General features: G+C 47.7%; 1 protein-coding gene across 1 annotated transcript in view; it reads right to left on the bottom strand.

The window, feature by feature from the left end:
- Nucleotides 1-22,799, bottom strand: part of MUC16 (mucin 16, cell surface associated) — an 85,098-nt gene that overhangs the window by 15,572 nt on the left and 46,727 nt on the right. The window contains exons 30-51 of the mRNA XM_066252660.1: nucleotides 22,255-22,427; nucleotides 21,886-21,921; nucleotides 21,587-21,652; nucleotides 19,110-19,234; nucleotides 18,845-18,912; nucleotides 13,050-13,222; nucleotides 12,907-12,942; nucleotides 12,340-12,464; nucleotides 12,045-12,112; nucleotides 11,239-11,411; nucleotides 11,094-11,129; nucleotides 10,513-10,548; nucleotides 10,130-10,189; nucleotides 8,435-8,559; nucleotides 8,278-8,345; nucleotides 7,655-7,827; nucleotides 7,364-7,399; nucleotides 4,799-4,923; nucleotides 4,637-4,704; nucleotides 2,843-3,015; nucleotides 1,768-1,803; nucleotides 682-747 (exon numbers count right to left, since the gene is read on the bottom strand). Of these exons, the coding sequence (XP_066108757.1) occupies nucleotides 682-747; nucleotides 1,768-1,803; nucleotides 2,843-3,015; nucleotides 4,637-4,704; nucleotides 4,799-4,923; nucleotides 7,364-7,399; nucleotides 7,655-7,827; nucleotides 8,278-8,345; nucleotides 8,435-8,559; nucleotides 10,130-10,189; nucleotides 10,513-10,548; nucleotides 11,094-11,129; nucleotides 11,239-11,411; nucleotides 12,045-12,112; nucleotides 12,340-12,464; nucleotides 12,907-12,942; nucleotides 13,050-13,222; nucleotides 18,845-18,912; nucleotides 19,110-19,234; nucleotides 21,587-21,652; nucleotides 21,886-21,921; nucleotides 22,255-22,427 (2,045 nt within the window). The remainder of the gene's footprint in view (nucleotides 1-681; nucleotides 748-1,767; nucleotides 1,804-2,842; nucleotides 3,016-4,636; nucleotides 4,705-4,798; nucleotides 4,924-7,363; nucleotides 7,400-7,654; nucleotides 7,828-8,277; nucleotides 8,346-8,434; nucleotides 8,560-10,129; nucleotides 10,190-10,512; nucleotides 10,549-11,093; nucleotides 11,130-11,238; nucleotides 11,412-12,044; nucleotides 12,113-12,339; nucleotides 12,465-12,906; nucleotides 12,943-13,049; nucleotides 13,223-18,844; nucleotides 18,913-19,109; nucleotides 19,235-21,586; nucleotides 21,653-21,885; nucleotides 21,922-22,254; nucleotides 22,428-22,799) is intronic.

The following is a 22,799-nucleotide window of genomic DNA, read 5'->3' as shown; positions in this document are numbered from 1 at the left end:
GCCCGGTTCCTATCTTCTCTCACCTGGACCAGAACCCCAACAGACTCACTGGGCACCTCATCTAAAAGATGTTCTCTGTGCTCGATAGTAGAAGAAATATTTTAAAATGAAAGTCTCACTATGGTCTCCACTGCTCTATATCATTCACAGCTCTCTACGGCCTTCAGCTTTGGGTTCAAGTTCATTGACGTGGCACTCAAGTTGCTTTCCACTCTGGTTCTTGCCAACCTTTCAGTTTCATTTGTCCATCTCTGCCATATTAAGCTTTATACTTCAGGCAAACCAAATGCCTCTCAATTCTCCATTTATGCCTACTGACCCTTTGCTCATGGACTTCCCTCTGCCAGGGCATCCCCTCTTCCTGCTCTCTTTGCTTGGAGCACTCCTACTGATTCTTAAAGTTTCCATTTGGGTAAAAGTTTCACCAGAAAGCTCTTCCCATTCAAATTATGTTTGATGCCTCTTCCCAAAGCATCCCACATGGTGTTAGTCTCACTAGTCTGGACACCACAGGAGGCCAGGCATTAAAAGGAGTTGTTGATATAATCTTTGAGATCAAGAAGATTGCCCTGAAATCATAATTTCTCACCCTAGCTTCCCAGTTCCTGTGTAACAATTGTCTAGTGAAGCTGTGGGGCTGGAGAGCTTCTCTTAGGAAGCAAAAGGGGACCCCTCAAATACCTGTGGTTGCTTCTGGTTGCACAGGTGATGACAGAGTGGGCAGGAATGTGGTGGTGGGCTCAGGAGCTGTGGAAACAGCAGGCATCAGGGAGGAGCAGAGTCCTCCTCCCCACGCAGTGGGAAGGTCTAGCAGGCTTCATGGGCTCCAGCAGGGGGTGCCCAGGGAAACCTCTCACAGGTATATCATAAACAAGAGTGAGGAAAGAATGATGGTGTGAGTAGAGGGGTGAGCAAACCTGTGAAGGAAATTAATTCAAGAAAGTGAGAATGGGTGAGCGATATAGAGACTAAATAGAGAGGACAGATAGGTGGGTGGGCAGAAAATGGACAGACTGATGGGAAACCTGGATGCACAGAGGAAGAATGAACAAAATAAGGGTCAAAAAGAAAGCAGGAAGAATAAAGACAAGGAAAAGAAATTGGTGAGATGAATAGAAGGGCAGAAAGAAGACAGATGATTAAACAGAAGGATGGTTGTCTGGATGTATGGATGAATGGATGGATGGATGGATGAAAGGAAGGAAAGCAGGAAGGAAGGAAGAATGGATAGATAAAGAGGAGAAAGGATGAATGAAAAGAATGAAGGGAGGGATGGGGAGAAAGTAGGGGAGAGAGGGAGAAAAAAAGTATCTGAGAGAAGGGATAACTGGGATCGTGGAAGAATAGATAGGTTAAAAGATAAAAGAACTGCCAGATGGGTACATGGGGTCAATTTGGCTTAACCCTGAGCAGTTACTAGAATTTGCAGCTTGACGCTGAGGCCCCATGTGGGCACCTGTAAGAGATTTTGTAGTTGGAAAGCATGAACTTAAAGTCACTATCTGACCTCAACCCCTATCCCTGTGAGGAATTCTTGTTCAAATTTCTTATTCCAACCCAAATGGATGTGGAGAATTTAGAAAGCCAATGCCATGGACGCAGTTCCAAAAAGAGACCAAGGACTCGGCATTCTTTTTCCCACTGACACTTTGACCTCACTCAAAAGACCAGCTTGAGTTTGGGGTAAGTTCCCTTTGTCAGTGAGGAGAAAGGCTTGGCTCAAGACACATGGAGGCTAAAGTGGGCACTGGAGGCAAAATTACTTACTTGTAGGAGGCTCATCTGGACCACGTTCATTATAACCTGGAACAAACAAGTCACACATAAGGGGACGTGGCAGGACAATTGCAGATATTCCATGCATTTGACCATATGGGGCTCCTGCCTGGATTCCTTTTCCAATGTGTACCAGGTGTGCATCTCTGTTTCTTCTAAGATGAAACAGAAATGTCATACCAATGGTAAAGGCTTTCCTGATCTTTCCTTTTTTTTTTTTTTTTTTTTTTGTATTTTTCCGAAGCTGGAAAGGAGGAGGCAGTCAGGCAGACTCCCGCATGCGCCCGACCGGGACCCACCTGGCATGCCCACCAGGGGGCGATGCTCTGCCCATCTGGGGCATTGCTCTGTTGCAACCAGAGCAATTCTAGCGCCTGAGGCAGAGGCCACAGAGCTATCCTCAGCGCCCAGGCCAACCTTGCTCCAATGGAGCCTTGGCTGCGGGAGGGGAAGAGAGAGACAGAGAGGAAGGAGAGGGGGAGGGGTGGAAAAGCAGATGGGCACCTCTCCTGTGTGCCCTGGCTGGGAATCGAACCTGGGACTCCTGCACGCCAGGCTGACGCTCTACCACTGAGCCAACCGGCCAGGGCCTGATCTTTCCTTCTTTGCTTCCTGGATTCTAGGCTGATGGCCAGTGTGTCCAAAGCCTGAACCCCATAAATGTGCAAAGTGCCTCCATTTTACTTGGGATAGGGCCACAACCCAGGACAAGGTCCTTGGCCAACCTTCGTCAAGTGTGACAAGAAAGCAAGGAGGGGAAGAGAGATGTGGGATTTTCTTTCCTTACTAATCCCTTAGAAAGACTGGCATTAGAGGCTGACCAGTGGAGTAGACGACCTGGCTCCTCATCTCTCAAGCTACACCCACTGGGGCAAATTATTTAACCTTTCTAAGCCTCAGGTTATTCATCTGTGAAAAGGATCAGCCTTGCAGGGTGGCTGGTGGGGGAGGGAGAGGAATCGGTGGAGAAGAGATTCACACCTGAGGTTGTCTCAACTTTTCCCTGAGAGAACGGGTAAATGGGAGCCCTTCGGAGTTAAGGGGTAGTGGGCTGAGAACTGCTAACCGTTGAGGTAGAGGCTGTCCTTATCCAGAGAGTAGGGGCCCAGCCAGGTGATGCCGTGGGTCTGCCGGCTCAGCTCATGGAACACCTGCTTAGCAGACAGGCCTGGGCTCCTGGGGGGCTGCCTGTAGGCGCAGAGAAAGTTCACCTGTGTCTTGGCACCATTCTTCACAGACCTGGGGGAGAAGAGGTTATCTCTGGAGGGTGCAGTTCCCTTGGTACCTTGCCACCTGTGCTCACTGGCCCCCTCAGATCCAGTGTTTCAGCCTTGTGGGACTTTCATGGTTTCTCCACCTGGCCATGCTCTCTTATCCCAGGACCCTACACCTGCAGTGACTTCTGTCTAGAAGTCTCTCCCCTTCTCTCCTTACCTGGGCAATTTTCTGGTCATCTTTTAGTTCTCAACTTAGACACCTCTTCTTCCTCTAAGAACCCTCCCAGGAGGGTCAGGGACCTCTTCTGGGTTCCCACCATGCCCTGTGATTCTCCCATTACAGCTCTGGTCGCCCAATATGTGATCATATATTATTTGTTCCTGTTCCCTCCAGAAGATGACCTTCATAAAGTAAGAGATTAGGACAGTCTAGTTCATTGTTGTCATGGTGAACCTCCAGCATCTAGCACAATGGCATATTATTCAGCCTTAAAAAGGAAGAAAATTCTGACATGCTACAACATGGATGAAACTTCAAGATGTATGGTAATTGAAATAAGCATCACAAAAAGACAAATACTGTATAATTCTGTTCATATGAGGTATCCAAAGTAGTCAGACTCATAGACACAGACTGTAGAATGGTGGGTATCAAGATAGGGGGTAGAGAAAAATGGGAAGTTGTTGTTTAGTGAATTTAAGTTTTGCAAGTTCTGGAGATTGGTTTTGCAGCAATGTGAATATACATACTTAATACTACCAAACCGTATACTTATAAATGGTTCAGAGGGTAAGTTTATATTATGTGTATTTTACAATTAAAAAAAAGATCAGCTTCCTTCAAGAATCTACATGGTGTAGATGCTGATTGTATCTCAGGCCTCAGCTCCTCTCCCTTGTTCTTTCTCTGCTCCAGCCACACCGGCTTCCACGCTGTTCATCGAACTTGCCAAGCTCATTCCCACCACAGGACTTCTGTAGATGGTGTCTCCTCTGACTAGAACAGTTTCATGGCCAAACTCTTCTTGCCAATTGGGACAAAGCTTAGATGTCACCTCCACAGGGAGGCTACCCTGTCCCTCTGGGTGAAGCACCTTTCCCATCACTCTGCTTACTTATGCTTGGCAGCACCTTGTATTTGAAAGCACTTTACGTCACTATGTACTCTTTGATTCCTGTCTGTTTTCCCTACCAGACAAGAGCAGAACCAGGGACTGTCTTGTCACTGTGGTACCCTACCACTTGCCTCAGAGGTGCTGTCCCATCATGTCTGCTGAATGAAAATACGAATTGAGAAGTACTTCATAAATACCAACAGAACAAAAACTGACTCAGAGACCTGAGAATAATTTCCCAATGGATACAGAGTTTTTGCTTGGGGTGATGAAAATTTTGGAACTAGATAGCAATGAGGGGCGCACAACACTGTGCATGCAATTGATGCCACTAAATTGTACACTTAACACAGTTTAAATGGACAATTTTGTGTCTGTATTTTATCACAATGTAAAAAATTAATAAGGTAATATTTTAAGAATGGATGCAGAAAAGGGCCCTCCAAGAATAGCCTGCTGCACCAGGGCAGCCCCCACGGTCAGAAGTCCATGTCCTTTGGCAGTGGGTTATGTGAGGGGGATTCTCACCTTAGCGAGGTGACCTTACAACCTGCATACCAGGGGCCGAGGCTGCTCTGCTGGAAGAGCAGGCTGAGCTGGGGAGGAAGGAGAGAGCCGACGTGGGTCAGTGGCCAGCCACGTGCCTGTGAGGGGTCACGGACAGGTGGGAGGAGTACGCAGGCCTCTCACCAGATGCTGCATGAGGGTGTCTGTGATGTTGAACTTGAGGGAACCTGGATGGCCCATGTCCGTTGAGTAGCGCAGGTTGTTGATGGTGAAATTCAATGTGAATGGCTCCTCATTGACCTCCGCAGCTATGGTGGGTGCAGAGAGAGCCAAAGTTCGCAGGGAAGTTGGGGGCCCAAGGTATACCTAAGATTGGGGATTCATAGGGCCCATGTTCTCCTCCTCATAAGCTCAAGGGTCATTTTTTTTTAAGAGAGAGAGAGAGAAAGAGAGTGAGAGAAACCAGAGGGAGAGAGAGAGAGGAGGAAAGAGATGAGAATAGAAGCATCAAATTGTAGTTGCTTCACTTTGTTTTTTATTGATTGCTTTCTTATACGTGCCTTGACCAGGAAGCGGGGCGTTCCAGTTGAGCCAGTGATCACTTTGCTCAAACCAGTGACCATGAGCTCAAGCCCCCTTTGCTCAAACCAGTGACCATAGGTTCAAGCTAGCGACCTTGGGCTTCAAGCCAGTGACCTTTGGGCTTAAGTCAATGGGATCATGTTGAAGATCCTTGCTGAAGCCGGCAGTCCTGTGCTCAAGCTGACAAGTCCGCACTGATGGTGACCTCGGGGTTTCAACCAGGGCTCTCAGCATATGGGCTGATGTCTAATCTGCTGCACCACCAGCAGTCAGGCTGAGGGTCACTCATTAATAGAGACAATTCCAGCAGTGAGCAAGAGCAGGTTTCTGTGAGCAATGATTGGGGGGTGGGTATCGAGGTGGGTCATTTCTACCTAGATGCAGGAGTGGAGGACTCTGTGAAAACACTGTGGCTTTGCTCTTTCCCAGGAGAAGTCTCCAGCTTGCCACGCTGATGGGGAACTGATGGCCCCTGATATTTTTATTCATAGTCTCTCTGCTCTCCATCTCCGGATGGAGAGTTAGAGCATAAGCTATGGAGTTATAGGAACTCTGGGTTCTGCTGTTTTCTGCTCTGTGGTTTGGAAGCCTTTCTCTGCCTGTTTTTTCATCTGTAAAGTGGAGCTAAGGTACGTGGTTATAGTGAGAATTAAAGAATAGGGTGTATATGTTTGAGAATAAATGGGGTGTTCTCCCAAAATTCATATGTTGTAACCCTAATAAATATTGCTTCCATAGGTGATTGTATTTGCCTTTAAAGAGGTAATTAAATTAAAATGAGGCCATTGCTAGAGGGGGATTCATCCAATCTGACTGATGTCCTTATAAGGAAAACAGATTAGAAGACACAGAGACACTGGGAATATGTGTGAAAAGGCAACAAGAGAAAGCCATCTGGAAGCTTGGGAAAGTGTGCTCAGAGGAAACCAACCCTGCCTGCAATTTGGCCTTGGACTTTTAGTCTCCAGGACTGTGAGAAAGTAATTTCTGCTGTTTAAGGCATCTAATCTATGGCATTTTGTTATAGCAGCATAAACTGACTAATACATTATATAACTTAGATCAGGGTCCCCAAACTTTTTACACAGGGGGCCAGTTCACTGTCCCTTAGACCGTTGGAGGGCCAGACTATAAAAAAAACTATGAAGAAATCCCTATGCACACTGCACATATCTTATTTTAAAGTAAAAAAAAAAAACAAAAAAAAAAAACCGGGAACAAATACAATATTTAAAATAAAGAACAAGTAAATTTAAATCAACAAACTGACCAGTATTTCAATGGGAACTATGCTCCTCTCACTGACCACCAATGAAAGAGGTGCCCCTTACGGAAGTGCGGCGGGGGCCGGATAAATGGCCTCAGGGGGCTGCATGCGGCCTGCGGGCCGTAGTTTGGGGACCCCTGACTTAGATGGTGTCTGGAAAGTAGTGAATTAAAATAATGTTCACTGAAAAATAAAAAACAAAAACAAAACAAAGGGAAGCCTGACCAGGTGATGACAGTGGATAGAGCGTGGACCTGGGATGCTGAGGATTGGGGTTCGAAACCCCGACAATACTGGCTTGAGTGCGAGTTCACCAGCTTGAGTGTAGGATCATTGGCTTAAGTGTGGAATCATAGACATGACCTCACGGTCTCTGGTTGAGCCCAAAGATTGCTGGCTTGAGCCTAAGGTCGCTGGTTAAAGCAAGGGATCACTAATTCAGCTGGAGCATCCCAGTCAAGGCACACATGAGAAGCAATCAATGAACAACTGAAGTGCTGCAATGAGTTGTTTCTCAGCTCTCTCTCCCTTCCTGTCTCTCTCTGTCTTTGTCTCTCTGTCTCTCTCATAACACAAACAAACAAACAAAGCAAAACAAGGGTGTAACACTGATATCAAGAAACTTTAATAGCAATAAAGAAAGACATGAATAAAAGGATAAGAAAAGAGTACCAAGGGCAGGGTTTTAGAAAAATGAAAATCGCATGAATGTGATGGGAAAACAGATCAGTGTCTAAGATTCCCCCCCTCACCCCGGCTGAAACTGTCCACCAGAGCCAGGGAAAAAGAAAAGGAATGAGTTGGGGGCCCTTCTACGTGTCTCCCTCACCAAAGACAGAAGGTAAAGGGAGAACAACTGCTCCCAACACTAAAGGGGAATGAGACCCAGGAATACTCACTGGTGGGAGGCAAGGCTGTGGCTCCAGAGGGGTAACCTGCAGAGAGAAGGCGAGAAGAACGAAGCGAGAGTTGGGATAAGCACAAAAGATGAAGGGAAAGGGATTTCTGTGATAAAGAGGCAGTGGAGAAATATTCAAGGAGGAGATAACCAGGTAACGAGACTGAAGGTGGCTGGACCCAGTGATCACTTCATCGCAAGGAAGGTGGAACCCAGACCACAAGGGGGAAAGGACGGACACAACACAAAACCTCAACTGGGAAAGAGATCATGGTTTAGCTAAGGCCCTCACCATTGACATGAAGGCTGTCCTTGTCCAGGGTGAAGGAGCCCAGCCGGGTGACTCCGTGGGTCTCATGGCTCAGCTCCTGGTACAGCTGCTCTCTGTCCAGTCCGGGGCCCGCAAGGTCATCGTGGTAGGTACAGACAAGGTCCACTCCCGTGGCTGCTCCATGCTTCTCAAGCCTGGGGAAGGAGGGATGTGGGGATGTGCAATACCAAAGGGGTCCTTCTGGATATGGAAAGCAAGAGAGTGGAAGGGAGCCGGCTGAGAGAATGCTGAAGGGGCGGCTCTGAAGCCTTGTGGAGGCTCTCCTGATGCCCCTCATCTGAGACAGCCTCATCACAATGAGGTACAGAAACATTGAAATTAGATATTGCCGGCAGGATGCAGTAGTTCTAATAGGAGAGACCTCATTTAAAACAAAATGTTCTCTGAATTATGTACACTATAAACATGCTGCTCATTTCTAAGCCTTGAGCATTCTCAGCACCTCTGGGCATGAAGAAGGCATGAAGGTTCATGCAGGGTGCTGGAGGGAGGCCAGGCATGCCAGGGACATGGCCAAGAACTGAGCCCCGTGGGCCAGTGCATGAGGGTCCACCTAACTGGTCACTCTGTCCGGGGGGTCTCACCTGAGTGAGGCTAGTCTGCAGCCAGAGGAGAGGGGGCCGACACTGGTTTTACTGATCAAGAGCCGCAGCTGGAAGGGAAAAGGGGTGGTGAGTGGGAGGGCTGGGGGACTGGGCGGGCATGAAGTAAGGCTGACACTGGTCGTCACAGAACCCTTACCTGGTGCTGTAGGATCCTCTCAGTGGAATTGAACTTCAGGGAAGCTGGCTGCCCCATGTCCTCTGTGTAGGGCATGTTGGTGATGGTGAAGTTCAGGGTGAAGAGCACCAGGGTGGGGCCAGTGGCTGCCATAGGGGAGGAAGAGAAGAATGTTCAGCTGGGACCACAGTAAAGACCAAGGGTGCCGGGGGCTCTGACCGTGGGCCACAACAGTGGACTAAGTAAGCCATGGCCTACAGGGGCTGCAAGAGAGAACATCATGGAATTCCTAACACATTGGGAACACTGACTCACTCATTCCGTGAGCACCTATTGAGCACCTACTGTGTGAGAGGCTCTGTGCTGGACACCGTGGTTCAAAGACAAATAGGGCATAGTCTCCTAGTGTTGTGGCCAGGAGAAGGACCAGACCATTATGATGCAGGGAAGCCAGGGGATGTGCCAATCAAAGACAGACACCCGCCCTGGCCGGTTGGCTCAGTGGTAGAGCGTCGGCCTGGCGTGCAGAAATCCCGGGTTCGATTCCCGGCCAGGGCACACAGGAGAAGCGCCTATCTGCTTCTCCACCCCTCCCCCTCTCCTTCCTCTCTGTCTCTCTCTTCCCCTCCCGCAGCCAAGGCTCCATTGGAGCAAAAGATGGCCCGGGTGCTGGGGATGGTCCTTGGCCTCTGCCCCAGGCACTAGAGTGGCTCTGGTCGTGACAGAGCGACGCCCCGAAGGGGCAGAGCATCGCCCCCTGGTGGGCAGAGCATCGTCCCTGATGGGCGTGCCAGGTGGATCCCGGTCAGGTGCATGCGGGAGTCTGTCTGACTGTCTTTCCCGTTTCCAGCTTCAGAAAAATACAAAAAAAAAAAAAAAAAAAAAGACAGACACCCCATCAGTAACGGGAAAGCTTCACAGAGGATGCATCATGCCACATTGCCAAAGGACAAATAAGATTTAGGTGACAGGACTGAGCAAGTGGGGAGGGAGCTCAGGCAGAAGGAGCAGCCTGGGTAAAGGCCCGGCAGGAGGATGGAGAGGTTGCACGCAGGAACTTGAAGTCCTTTCCCTATAGCCACAGGGAAGTGTAGACGGGAGACTGGAGGAGGTCTTTGAGCCCAGGAAGGGGAGGCAGTGACTCGCTCAGGGGCTCGGATGTAGTTTGTAGAGCAGGTGGTCATTCAAAGATTGTCAACAAGACGAATTATGTAGACAGAGGTGTACTGGGGTGTGGGGGATGCTGTAGTTGCTGTGTGGAGGTCAGAGTGGAAGCTACTGCACTTGTCCTAGAAAAAAATGCCGGCGCCCTGAATAAAGGGTTGAGTGATGCATGCAGAGAAAGAAAGGCCTCATGAGCTATTCCATGTGGCGAGGAGATGACCTGGTGATGGATGGAGGTGGGAGGTGAGCGAGAAGGAGGGTCAAGTTTGGCTCTGTGTCCCTGCCTTTGGTGATGAGGACAAAGGGTAAGTTTGGGAAAAGATGACAACTTTAGGGTCAGAGAGCAAAGGGAGGGATGACGTCCAGGAGGTGGGTAGGCCCACAGTCGAGAGTGGCTGTGTGATGTGGGCTGGACTCGGGATCTAGATTCTGAGCAGCTGGACCCTGAGTAGCTGCGAGTCCCTGAAGTCTAAAGAAAGGAATGAGTTCCCCCTGGAAGGTGAGTGAGCAATGAGAGATGCGGTTTTATTGAGATGGTTTGGTGTCTCCCACCTGTGGGCCTGCTGGAGGTGGATGGAGCCAGGGAAGTGAAGTATCCGGACGTCACTGGAACTGAAGGGAAAAGAAAAAGCAGGAATAAAATCCGAAATGTACTGTAACCTTAAGGGAATGGTGGCATTAGTAGGACAGGAATGATAGAGTATGCACCTCTTTCTAAGCACCAGTTACCCTGGAGTCAGCTGTGTGGACGGTGACTCCCTACACCCCCAGTTTAACCCACATTTCTATGCACAACCTCGACCTCCGGACTCCTTCCCATCCCGATGGGGGTGGTGGTGGGGGGGTAGCAGGAGGGAAGGATTGGCTGGTTGAGCAGCTCCTATTTTTAAGGAAAAGGTGGTAGTCTTAGATACACAGAAGTCTAAAACACCCACCGTTGGGGATGGAGGCTGAGGCCAAATGGGTGTAGCCTGTAAAGAGAAGGAGAGATTGTGAGGAAAAGGGCAGGGTGAGCTCTTCCAGAAAAAGGCAAAGTGGCCATTGGAGAGATGGCTGCCGGACCATCACAGTTGGGATTCACTAAAAGGAAGACAGATTACTCACTTGGAAACACAAAATCCACCCTCCCTGCTCCAGAGATGCAAACGCCTTGCTCAGATACCTCTGAAGCGTGAGGCCCCAGTCAGAGTCTGAACTTGGGCCAGAAGTCTGCTGCAGCAGAGCCCACCTGGGGAAGGAGCAGGCCCCGCCCACAGAGCCCTTCACTGTTGATGTAGTCGGGAACTAGCATCACAGAAGCTGGGGAGAAAGAGCCCAAGTGCTTGGCTGGGAGCCTCATCATTCTGGAGAGGCCAGGAACAGGTGCTCACGTCTGACTCTGGGTACCAGCCTCTGTTTCCCCCAGGCTGAAGGGGAGGTGCAGTGGAGAGTGGGAGGAGAGAACTCCTAGTCTCTTCCATCCCTAAGGGCTGGGGCTTACAGGATTGTAGAGCCTTCTGAACCTCGGAATACTCACTGTTAGGGGTGGTGATTTGGGTCTGGCTGGTGTAACCTGCACAGATAGAGAAACACAGTGAGGAAGAAGAGGGATTAGGGAAAGAGGTGGTGGAGACAGAGGATGTGGGACAAACTGAGATGTAAAAATGATGGCAGCCCCTCACCATTGACATAGAAACTGTCCTGGTCCAGGGTGTAGGGGCCCAGCTGGGTGACACCACGGGTCAGCTGGCTCAGCTCCCAGTACAGCCGCTCCCTGTCCAGCCCGGGGCCCGCGGGATCAGGGCGGTGTGTGCAGATGATGTCTGCTCCAGTGGCTGTCCCACCCTTCTTGGGCCTGGGAAGGGTGGTTAAGGGTGATGACAATAAATTAAATGAGTTCCTGAAGAGGGGTCCTGACATTCCTGAGGGCAGGACAGGAAGGAGGAAATGAGGAGGCTGGTAGAGAGGTGAGAAGTCGACTTAGATTCTCTGAGCTCACTGACTGGCCATCTTCACACTGTCGGTAGGGTGGGGGAGGTTATTCAGTTGTAAGGCAGAAACTGTCAGTGGGTGAGAGCATTATTATTAAGTTGAAAGGCAGAAACCTACATCCTTAAGAGATGAGGACAGGAAAGCTCATACTTGAGACGTGTAGAGACAGAATTCGGGGTTGAAGCAAGTGGAAAGGACACATTTGTCTTGAGAAAAATGCTAGAAACAGAATGGAAAACCTAAAGAAAATGCCCTCACTGTCAGGAGGGAGGAGGGAGTTTAGAAGGATGAGTAGGTTAGGGGTTCAGTCCTGCTGATGGGTTCTGCAGAACGTGGGGACAGTTGGTGGAGGAGGGAGAGGCACTGACCCTGGAGTAAACGCCTCCTGAATTCCACTTCTGCTAAGGACACAGACAGGGAGGGCAGGAATGAAGCAGAACACACTCCTGAGATCTGGAAGCACCTGAGCTGCTCCAGTCGCTGGTCAAGGTCTCACCTGAGGAGGGTCAGTCTGCACCCTGAGTAGAGGGGGCCCACACTAGAGTTCTTGAACAAGGGCTTGAGCTGTGGGTAAAGATAAGGAAAGTGAATGGACAGGCTGAGAGGCAAGGACAAGACAGTCATCTCTGGGAGGGACAAGGGTGATGTGGGCAGGGCTAGCACTGACAGACAGCGCAGGAGGGCGCTCAGGTGGTCTTAATGAACAGGACAGCGAGAAGTGGGTGGGGCTGGCGTCAGTTTGCTGGGCAGAGGCTAGGTGGGCAGGGCTGGCATCAGGCCAGGGCTCTCACCAGGCGCTGCAGGAGCTTCTCGGTGCTGTTGAACTGTAAGGAGCCTGGAGGCCACATGCTCTCCACATAGTGCAGGTTGGTGATGGTCAAGTTGAGGGTGAAAGGTACCAGGGGTAGTGCCGTAGCTGCAGCAGGGGAAGGGGAACACACTGAGCCTGGTCTGGGGTGGATAGAGGGCGTGGGGCTCGAGGCCACAGTCCTGAGACCAGTGGCCATTTCACTGGAGAACACAGTGATGGCTGGTGGTCCTGGGCCTAATGCCAGCATTACTGGGGTGCAGGTTAGACCATCACGTACAGCAGATGAAGGAGACAATTTATAACTTAACATTATTATTTCAGTTCAAGTGCTAACTTATTTTCCTCTATCCATCCCCCCAGCCAACACTGAGTGACCATGACTCTGTGTCAGCCGACAGTAGGGGTGATTCACAGCTGAGTTGTGCTGCAGTGACTCCCCAGCCTATGTCGTGACCCCTCTGTCCCCAAGAGCTAGAGGTGTGTGCAGGGGCCTGAACCTTCTGTCCCTGGTGGGGTAGGGGACTTCTAAAGGCTACTCAGTACTCACTGCTGGGGGTGGTTTCTGAGGTGCGCTGGGTGTACCCTGCAGAGAGATAGAGAAGGTGCCGAGTACAGGGAAGGAATCAGAGAGGCACGCATGGGGCGAGAGCAGCTCAGCAACCCAGCAGAGCAAAGGAGGCTGCTGCTCACCACTGACATAGAGACTGTCCTGGTCCAGAGTGTAGGGACCCAACAGGGTGACGCCTTGGGTCAGCTGGCTCAGCTCCCGGTACAGCCGCTTCCTGTCTGGCCCGCAGCCCGTGGGGTCAGGCCAGTGGGTGCAGACTGTGCCCACGCTGGTGGCTGCTCCACCCCTCTCAGGCCTGTGAGGAAGGAACACAGAGGTGGTGACAATGAGGAGCCACCTGCAGAAGGTCCTTGAGGATGTGGTGCGGGGCCGTCGGGTCAGGTAGAAGTGCTGCAGCTCCAGTCAGCAGGACCTGGAATGCCGTGTCACCCACCTCGGAGTGAATTTGTTTCAGGCTGTAAGCACAGTCCCATAGAGGGCCCCCTTGTGAGTCCGGGATGCCCTCACTGTCCCTCTCCCCACATTCTTTATAATCTGTTCTGCGCACAAGGATAGTCTTCACTCACTCTGCATGGAGCTCCGTCCTGTCAGACACTTGCTGGAATCCATCCTTGGCCCTCTACTGCCTGTGGTGGAGCCCCAGTGTCCCAACAGGCGCATCAGGACCCAAGGCCTGCCTGGTCGCCTCTCCGCCCTCCTCCTTGCCGGGGAATGTTTCTGTTCCACGTGTCCTCCCTGCATAGACTCTGCTTCTCCACCTGCTGTTCCCTGCCCCCTGCGACACACCCCTTCACTGCTCCCCAAGGATGAGGTTCCATCTCAGTTCCTCCGAGATCCTACACTTCCCTCATCTTTCAGGTCTCCCGTGGTGTCACTGGGCCCAGTTTCTCATCTATAAAATGGGTGTAATCATGGTATCCAGGTGTATCACATGAGGATGAAACATGTTGATATTAGTAATATGCTTAGATTAGTATAATTAATATGTACTGTATATATGTTTGCATGTAATAAATATAATACACTACTCTTGATGGCAGAATCTACGCTTTAGCCCCACCAAGTTTTGGGAGCAGAATACTGAGCTAGGTATACTGTAGGTGCTCAAGAAGTGTTCGTGGGTGGAAAGAAAACCTATGGAACTCCAGGCCAGAGGAGTGGAGAGGCCACATCGGCTGTAGGCGCACCAAACTGGGCTCTGAGGAAGGGGACTTCATGCCATCCCTCTCTGTTCTGGCACCTCAGGAAGAAAATCTTGTTTCAAATTTTATTTTTGGAGTCCTTAAGAGTTATTTCTGAGAGATGGCTACTGAGGTTTAACCCTCCAAAAGATGTCAGAATGGAGCAGGCCACTTATGCTCAGAAATGGACCCAGGGCCACTTTCCACATCTCTACACTAGGGAGGAGCAAGGACTCAATGCAGGGGTAATATAGAAGGAAGGAAAACCGATGGTTCCTCACAAAGAAAAGGGGCCAAAAAAGCTAAGTGAGAAAAGGTTTGGGCCCTGAAGAGGCGGGGCTTGAATCCCGGTTCCACCATTTGGCAGCTGTGGGCTCTGGAAAGTTCACTAGTGAACTGCACCAAGCATTCAAAAGAGATCGGTACTTATCCTTCTTAGACTCTTCCAAGAAATCAAAGAAGACACAACACTCCTTAACTCATTTTATGAGGCCAACATTACCCTGATACCAAACCTGACAAAAGCAACACTCAGAAAGAAAATTATAGACCAATATCTCTGATAAATGTAGAAGCAAAAATCCTAAATAAAATACTAGAAAATCAAATACAACAATACATTAAAAAATAATACATCACGATTCATCAGGGTTCCCTTTATGGGCACAAGGATGTTCAACATAAGATAATCGATCAGCGTGATACAACTCCACATTAATAAAGTAAAAAACAAAAATGATGTGATCAAATAAATAGATGCCTTTGACAAGATACAACATTCATTTATAATTAAAAATGCGATAACATGAATATAGAAGGAAAATACCTCAACATAATATAAGCCATATACGACACATCCCTAGCTAATATCGCACTCAATGGTAAAAAACTGAAAGCCTTTCTTCTAAGATCAGGAAGAAGACAAAGATGCCCACTCTCACAACTGTTATTCAGCATAATTGTGGAAGTCCTAGCCACAGCAATCAGGTAAGAGAGAGAAGTAAAAGACATCTAAAATAGGAGTAAAATTGTCACTTTTTGAAGATGGCAGTTTCTTTACCTAAAAACTGTAAAGAATCCATCAAAAGACAGAAACAATCAACAAATACAGTAAAGTTGCATAACACAAAAATCAATGTACAAAAATTCACTGCATTCCTAGAGTCTAACAATAAAATCTCATAAAAAGAAATGAAAAAAATCTATTTGCAATTACAATAAGAAGAGTAAAATACCTAGGGATAAACTTAGCAAAGAATGTGAAGGATCTATACATTGAAAACTATAAGACATTATTGAAAATATTGAGAAAGAAAAAAAGACCATCATAAATTGGAGGACTCAACATAGTTAAAATGGTCATATTACCTAAAACAATATACATATTTAATGCATTCCTTATAAAAATTCCAATGTCACTTTTAAAAGAAATAGAACAACCATCAAATTTGTATGAAACCACAAAAACTTTCAGATAGCCAAATTAATCCTGATAGAAAAAACAAACAAACAAACAAAAATCCAGAGGTAGCATACTTCCTGACTTCAAATTATACCACAAAGCTACAATCAGAACGGTATGGTACCGGAGAAAAACGGACCCCTACAAACAGAACAGAATTGAGAGCTCAAAATAAAGCTACACATATGTGGGTAACAAACTTTTGACAAAGGAATTAAAAACATACAAAAAGAAAAGAAAACTTAATAAAACCACATATATATAGTCAAATAATTTTTGATAAAGGGGCCAACAACACACAATGGAGAAAAGAAAGCCTCTGTAACAAATGGTGCTGGGAAAACTGGAAAGCCACATGCAAAAGAATGAAACTGGACTACAGTTTGTCCCCCTGTACTAAAATTAACTCAAAATGGATCAAAGATCTAAACATGAGACCTGAAACAATAAAGTACATAGAAGAAGACATAGGTACTAAACTCATGGACCTGGGTTTTAAAGAGCATTTTATGAATTTGACTCCAAAGGCAAGAGAAGTGAAGGCAAAAATTAATGAATGGGACTACATCAGACTAAGAAGTTTTTGCTCAGCAAGGAAAACTGATAACAAAATAAACAGAACGCCAAACTAATTGGGGAAATGACTATTTTCAAACAACAGCTCAGATAAGGCCCTCCTAAATATCCAAAATATACAAAAAAGTCATAACTCAACAACCAAACAACAACAAAACAATCCAATAAAAAAAATGGGAGGAAGAGGATCATGAAAATAGGGACACTTCTCCCAGGAAGAAATACAAATGGCCAACAGTATATATGAAAAGATGCTAATCTTCATAGTTATTAGAGAAATGAAAATCAAAACGGCAATAGATACTACCTCACACACCTGTTAGATTAGCTAGTTATTAGCAGACAGGTATAGCAAATGTTGGAGAGGCTGTGGAGAACAAAGGAATCCTCATACAACTGTTGGGTGGGAATGTAAGAGAAAAGAAAAAAAAAACACCATTATGGAAGAAAGTATGGTGGTTCCTCAAAAAACTGAAAATAGGACTACCTTATGACCCAGCAATCCCTCTACTGGGTATATTCCCCCAAAACTCAGAGACATTGATATGTAAAGACACATGCAGCCCCATGTTCATTGCAGCATTGTTCACAGTGGCCAAGACATGAAAACAACCAAAAAGTCCTTCAATAGATGACTGGATAAAGAAGATATGGCACATATACACTATGGAATACTACTCAGCCATAAGAAATGATGACATCGGATCATTTACAACAAAATGGTTGGATCTTGATAACATTATATGGAGTGAAATAAGTAAATCAGAAAAAAACTAAGAACTGCATGATTCCATACATAGGTGAGACATAAAAATGAGACTAAGAGACATGGACAAGAGTGGGGTTGTTGGCGGGGGGAGAGGGAGGGAGAGATGAAGGGGGAGGGGGAGGGGCACAAAGAAAACCAGATAGAAGGTGACAGAGGACAATCTGACTTTGGGTGATGGGCATGCAACATAATTGAACGACAAGATAACCTGGATATGTTATCTTTGAATATATGTATCCTGATTTATTGATGTCACCCCATTAAAAAAGTAAAATTAGAAAGAAAGAAAGAAAGAAAGAAAGAAAGAAAGAAAGAAAGAAAGAAAGAAAAACTTTTTTAACAATGACTTGGGGAAAATTGGAAAGCCATATGCCAAAGAATGACACTAAAGTACTATTAGACACCTTACACAAAAATCAATTCAAAATGAATCAAATACCTAAATATAAGACCTTAAATAATAAAACAAATAGAAGAAAACATAGGTACTAAACTTACGGACACTGGTCTCAGGGAGGATTTTGTGAATTTGATCCCAAAGGAAGGGAAGTAAAAGCAAAAGTAAATGAATGGGTCATCAAACTAAAAACCTCTGCGCAGCAACAAAGAAATGATCAACAAAACAAAAAGGCAAGCGACCGAATGGGAGAAGATACTTGCAAACAATACCCCTGATAAGGGTCTATTGTCCAAAATATATAAACAATTTATATAACTGAACAACAAAAACCAAATAATCCAATTAAAAATGGGCAGAGGACCAGAACAGACTCTCCCAAGAAGAAATACAAATGACCAACAGATATATGAAAGATGCTCTTCTTCACTAGCTATTAGAGAAATGCAAATCAAAACTGCAATGAGATACCACCTCACTCCTGTTAGTTTGGCTATTATCAACAAGACAAATACAAGTTGGAGAGGCTGTGGAGAATAAGGAACCCTCATTCACTGCTGGTGGGAATGTAAACTGGTGCAGCCACAATGAAAAAATTAAGTTTCCTCAAAAATTTAAGAATAGAACTACCATAAGATTCAGCGATCTCTCTTCTGGGTATCCACTTGAAATTTTTGAAAACATTTATTTGTAAAGATATGCTCCTATGTTCATTGCAGTATTATTCACGGAAGTCAAGACATAGAAACAACCTAAGTGTCTTTTGATAGATGATTGGATAAAGAGGATGTGGTACATACATACAATGAAATAGTACTCAGCCATAAGAAAGGATGAAAGAAATACTGCCATTGGTAACAATACGAATGGATCTTGAGAGCATCATGCTATGCAAAACAAATCAGATGGAGAAAATAAGAACCTTGTGATTTCACTCATATGTGGAATAGAAAACAGAAACCAGCAAATGAACAAACAAAGTCATAGACAGAGACAACAGAGTGGTGGTTTCCAGAAGGGAAGGAGTTGAGGGGAGGTTGAAGAGGGTAAAGGGGTAAAAAATACGGTGATGGAAGGACACTAGACTTTGGGTTGTGAGCACACAATGCAATATACACATGATGTGTTACAGAATTGTACACTTGAAACTTATATAAGTACATTTATTAACCCATATCACCCCAATGAATTAAATTAAAAAAATAAATATATGCAGTGTGGGTTGAGGGCATGGAAGGCCATGGGTTTATTTGTGAAGGATCAGGGATGCATCCTTTATGAAGGAATTTGGTGCATACTTTCAGGCCATTACATTTTATCATTTTGTTCTTATTAAGTATCGCATGTGAGATTTGAGGTTCTTGAAGATGGAAAGGTCCAGAGCAGGGGCCAGGGGCCAGAAACCAGGGGGATAGGGGCTGTTTCAGGTGAGGAGCTGGAAAAGGCTGAGGCCAAAGGGAGGACCCAGCTCTAGAGGACTATGGATTAAAGTTCTCCGCTGTGCCTCACAGGGACACCTTCGGTGGTCTTACCGGAGCAAGGCGAGTCTGCAGCTGGAGTAGAGGAGGCTGATGCTGGTGTTCTTAAACAAGGGCCTGAGCTGTTGAAGGAAGGAAGGAGGTGAATAGAAGGACCAGTGAGGAAGGACAGGGACAGGGCGAGGATGAGGTCGACAGAGCTGGCATCAGTCGGGAGGCAGGAAGAAACGAACGGGACATAGGAGCGGTGGGGGGACTGATAGCAGTGGACATGGTGGGCCTCGGTGGGCCGTGCAGGAATGAGGTGGGCGAGACTCACCAGGAGCTGCAGGATCTTCTCTATTCTGCTGAACTTCACTGAGCCTGGAGGCTGCATGTCTTTCACGTAGTGCAGGTTGGTGATGGTGAAGTTGAGGGTGAATGGCACCAGGGCAGGCCCAGCGACTGCAGTGAGGGTGAGAGGGAAGCTGTCACACCCTGAAGCACTGCCTGAGTGGCGAGTCTGGTATTCATGTCTGCTGCAGTGTCTCTTCCCAGAATAGAAACTTCATTTTGAATATCACCAATAATAGTAATAATAATGATGATGACAATAAAAATAGCAGCAATAATAACAGCTGCTGTTTGGTAAGAAGTTATACTCTCCGCTGCATTCTGTGCTAAGCGCTCTCCGTCCAGTACCTCCTGTACTCCTCCCTCAAGCCTTGGAGGCACATCCTGTCACTTGCCCCTACTGACAGACATGAAAATGATTTTCAGAGAGACTGAGGCACTACCCCAAGGCCACACAGCTACTTTAGGGCAGGAGCTCAGGCTCTAGAGTATGAATAACTTAGGGTTGAGTCCTGACCATCTGCTGGCTGTGTGACCTCAGAAAAACACTGATTTCTCGAAGAGCCCACCTAAGCCTCTCTTAAATGGAGAAACAGCAGTGTGTACCTGCAGGAGCTGGCATATATGTAAAGCAGGATCCCCACTGTGTGACAATCAATGAATGTCACTGTATTGGCTCTGCTGTCACTGTTCTTATTATTTATCTGCCTCCTCTCCTGACCCCTTCTGTCTCTGCACTTTGGGAATAATCCCGGTGTTGCCCTTGACTTTTTCCATTCCATTCTAGCAGAAGGTGAAGTTTTACTAGGATGCACTGCTGAAGCTAGTCTCACTAACTGACTCCCCTCACACCTCAGGTCACTTAAGACCATGTGGTCACAAGTTCCCTGGCAGGTCACTTGGGGTAGATTATAAAAATGGCCAGCAGGCCCTGGCCAGTTGGCTCAGCGGTAGAGCGTTGGCCTGGCGTGAGGGGGACCAGGGTTCGATTCCTGGCCAGGGCACATAGGAGAAGCGCCCATTTGCTTCTCCACCCCCCCTCCTTCCTCTCTGTCTCTCTCTTCCTCTCCCGCAGCCAAGGCTCCATTGGAGCAAAGATGGGGATGGCTCCTTGGCCTCTGGGCGCTGGGGATGGCTCCTTGGCCTCTGCCCCAGGCACTAGAGTGGCTCTGGTCGCAACATGGCTACGCCCAGGATGGGCAGAGCATCGCCCCCTGGTGGGCAGAGCGTCGCCCCTGGTGGGCGTGCCGGGTGGATCCCGGTCGGGCGCATGCAGGAGTTTGTCTGACTGTCTCTCCCCATTTCCAGGTTCAGAAAAATACACACACACACAAAAAAATGGCCAGCAATTCTTCAGCTTTATATACCTACACATTTGCCATGTGGTGTTAGCAGCCCTTTCCGCCAAGAGATGAGGCCTATTTCTTCATCTCTTGACTGTAACATGGCCATGACTTGCTTTGGCCAATGAGACAAGAGAAATGTGATGCAAGCAGAGGCTTGAAAGGATTTTATGCATTGAGGCATGACCTCTCTTGCTGCTAGGGACTCTGGGACCCCCATATGAATGAGCTGGAGTTAGTCTGTTGGATTATGAAAACTGAGGCACCCCACCCATCAGTCAGGCATTTTACAGAAGCAGAGTCACCTAGCTAGCCTACAGGTAGCTGCAGGCCCATGGGGAAGCCTAGTGCAGACAAGCTGCAGAGCTGACCTATATACTCATGAATAGCAGTAAATGATTGTTTTAAACCGGTAGATGTGGTGCTCATTTGTTATACAGTAAGAGCTGACTAATACAAACCCTTAACAGAAAGCAAAGTGTGCATTAAAAGGAGCTACACCTGGCCCTGGCCGGTTGGCTCAGTGGTACAGCATCGGCCTGGTGTGCAGGAGTCCCGGGTTCGATTCTTGGCCGGGGCACACAGGAGAAGCGCCCATCTGCTTCTCTACCCCTCCCCCTCTCCTTTCTCTCTCTCTCTCTCTCTCTCTCTCTCTCTTCCCCTCCTGCAGCCAAGGCTCCATTGGAGCAAAGTTGGCCTGGGCACTGAGGATGGCTCCTTGGCCTCTGCCTCAGGTGCTAGAGTGGCTCTGGTTACAGCAGAGCGACGCCCCAGATGGGCAGAGCATCGCCCCCTGGTGGGTGTGCCGGGTAGATCCCTGCATCCCGGCGCATGCAGGAGTCTGTCTGACTGCCTCCCTGTTTCCAACTTCAGAAAAATACAAAAAAAAAAAAAAAAAAAGGAGCTACACCTTCAGTTGGGGGCTGAAAACCTGAAGTCACAGAGCTCCATCCAAAGGATGGAGCTAGACTGGGCTGCCCTGAGGGTGTGACCCCAGAATGTATCCTCCCCACACTGTCCCCTTGCCTTGACCTGCCCATGCACACTGTCTTGCTCTCTCATTGTGAAGCACAGAGGCATGTAGCTGGAAAGGTAGTGGACATGGAGGGAAGGCTCTTACCTGTAGAACTGGAGAAGGATGTAGGACCAACTGAGGTTCCCAAGGAGAGTGTGGAAGTCTCAGAAACTGAGGAGGAAGCATCAGAAATGAGAACGACGCAGCTTCACCTCGGAGATGCCAGAGACACTTAGGCTTTGATGCCCAAACTGTGTCAGAAGTTGGGGGCAGGAGCATAATAAGGGCCTAAAGACCTCCTTGCCCTCATTGAGGCCTTAGCTATAGGGGAGGGAAACTAGTTGCCCAGTTGCCCCCACCAATCACTGTCGGGTCATGGGGCCATCTCAGGTTTGAACACTTACCACGGGGGGTGGAGGTTGAGGCTGGTCTGCTGTAACCTGCAGAATGGGTAAGAGTGAGGTGGGATGTTTCAAAGGTTATTAAGAAAAGGATAAAGGGGTTGGGCCATTGGTGGAAGAGCAGATGCTATCAAGAGGTTGCCTCCCTATAGACAGTGAGTTGTGCCTCCTATAACTGTTCTCTGACTTTCCACCCCTCTCTGTGTATGATGCATACACACATGGTGGGGAATGGGGGCCTCCCAAGGAGAGGAAAAGTAAGGGCAGAGAAACTGAGAAGCAGACACGGCTGTGTGCTCTGTCCAGAGTTCAGAGCATCGACAGAAAACTCTAGCATGTGTTGCAGGGGACACTTCACCACCAGATGCTCACCATTGACATAGAGATGGTCCCTGTCCAAGATGTAGGGGCCAAGCCAAGTGACACCATGGGTCTGGTGGCTTAGCTCCCCGTAGAGTTGCTCCCTGTCCAGCATGGAGCCTGCCGGGTCAGGACGGTGGGTACAAATGGCATCAACTCCAGTGGCTGCTCCACCCTTTTCAGACCTGGAGAAAGGAGGACATAGAGATGGAGACAGGACAGAGACATCATTTTCTCAGTCCTCTTGTCTGTGGGTGGCTGCTTATCTGCTCTCCTGGTCCAGGCGTGAGACACTCACAAGATAAGGGGTATCTCTGAGCCACCAAGGACCAGAATGGATGTCTTAGAGTCAAACAACCATCAACTCAACCTTCGCTCTGTCCCTTGTTGAATAATCCGCATGGCTTCTCTCTGACTCAGCTCTCACATTTTAGTGTCTTCAGCATGGAGAACACTAACTTGCTGGGGTTGTCATGGGATTCAGAAATGATAGATATAAAATACCCAGCCAGGTACAACAGAAGTGCTTGTAATTAATTAATGAATTAAACGAATAT

The sequence above is a fragment of the Saccopteryx bilineata genome, chromosome 1 (assembly GCF_036850765.1).
Source record: "Saccopteryx bilineata isolate mSacBil1 chromosome 1, mSacBil1_pri_phased_curated, whole genome shotgun sequence".
In the NCBI taxonomy this organism is placed as follows: domain Eukaryota; kingdom Metazoa; phylum Chordata; class Mammalia; order Chiroptera; family Emballonuridae; genus Saccopteryx; species Saccopteryx bilineata.
This window is presented reverse-complemented; position numbering and strand designations above follow the sequence as displayed.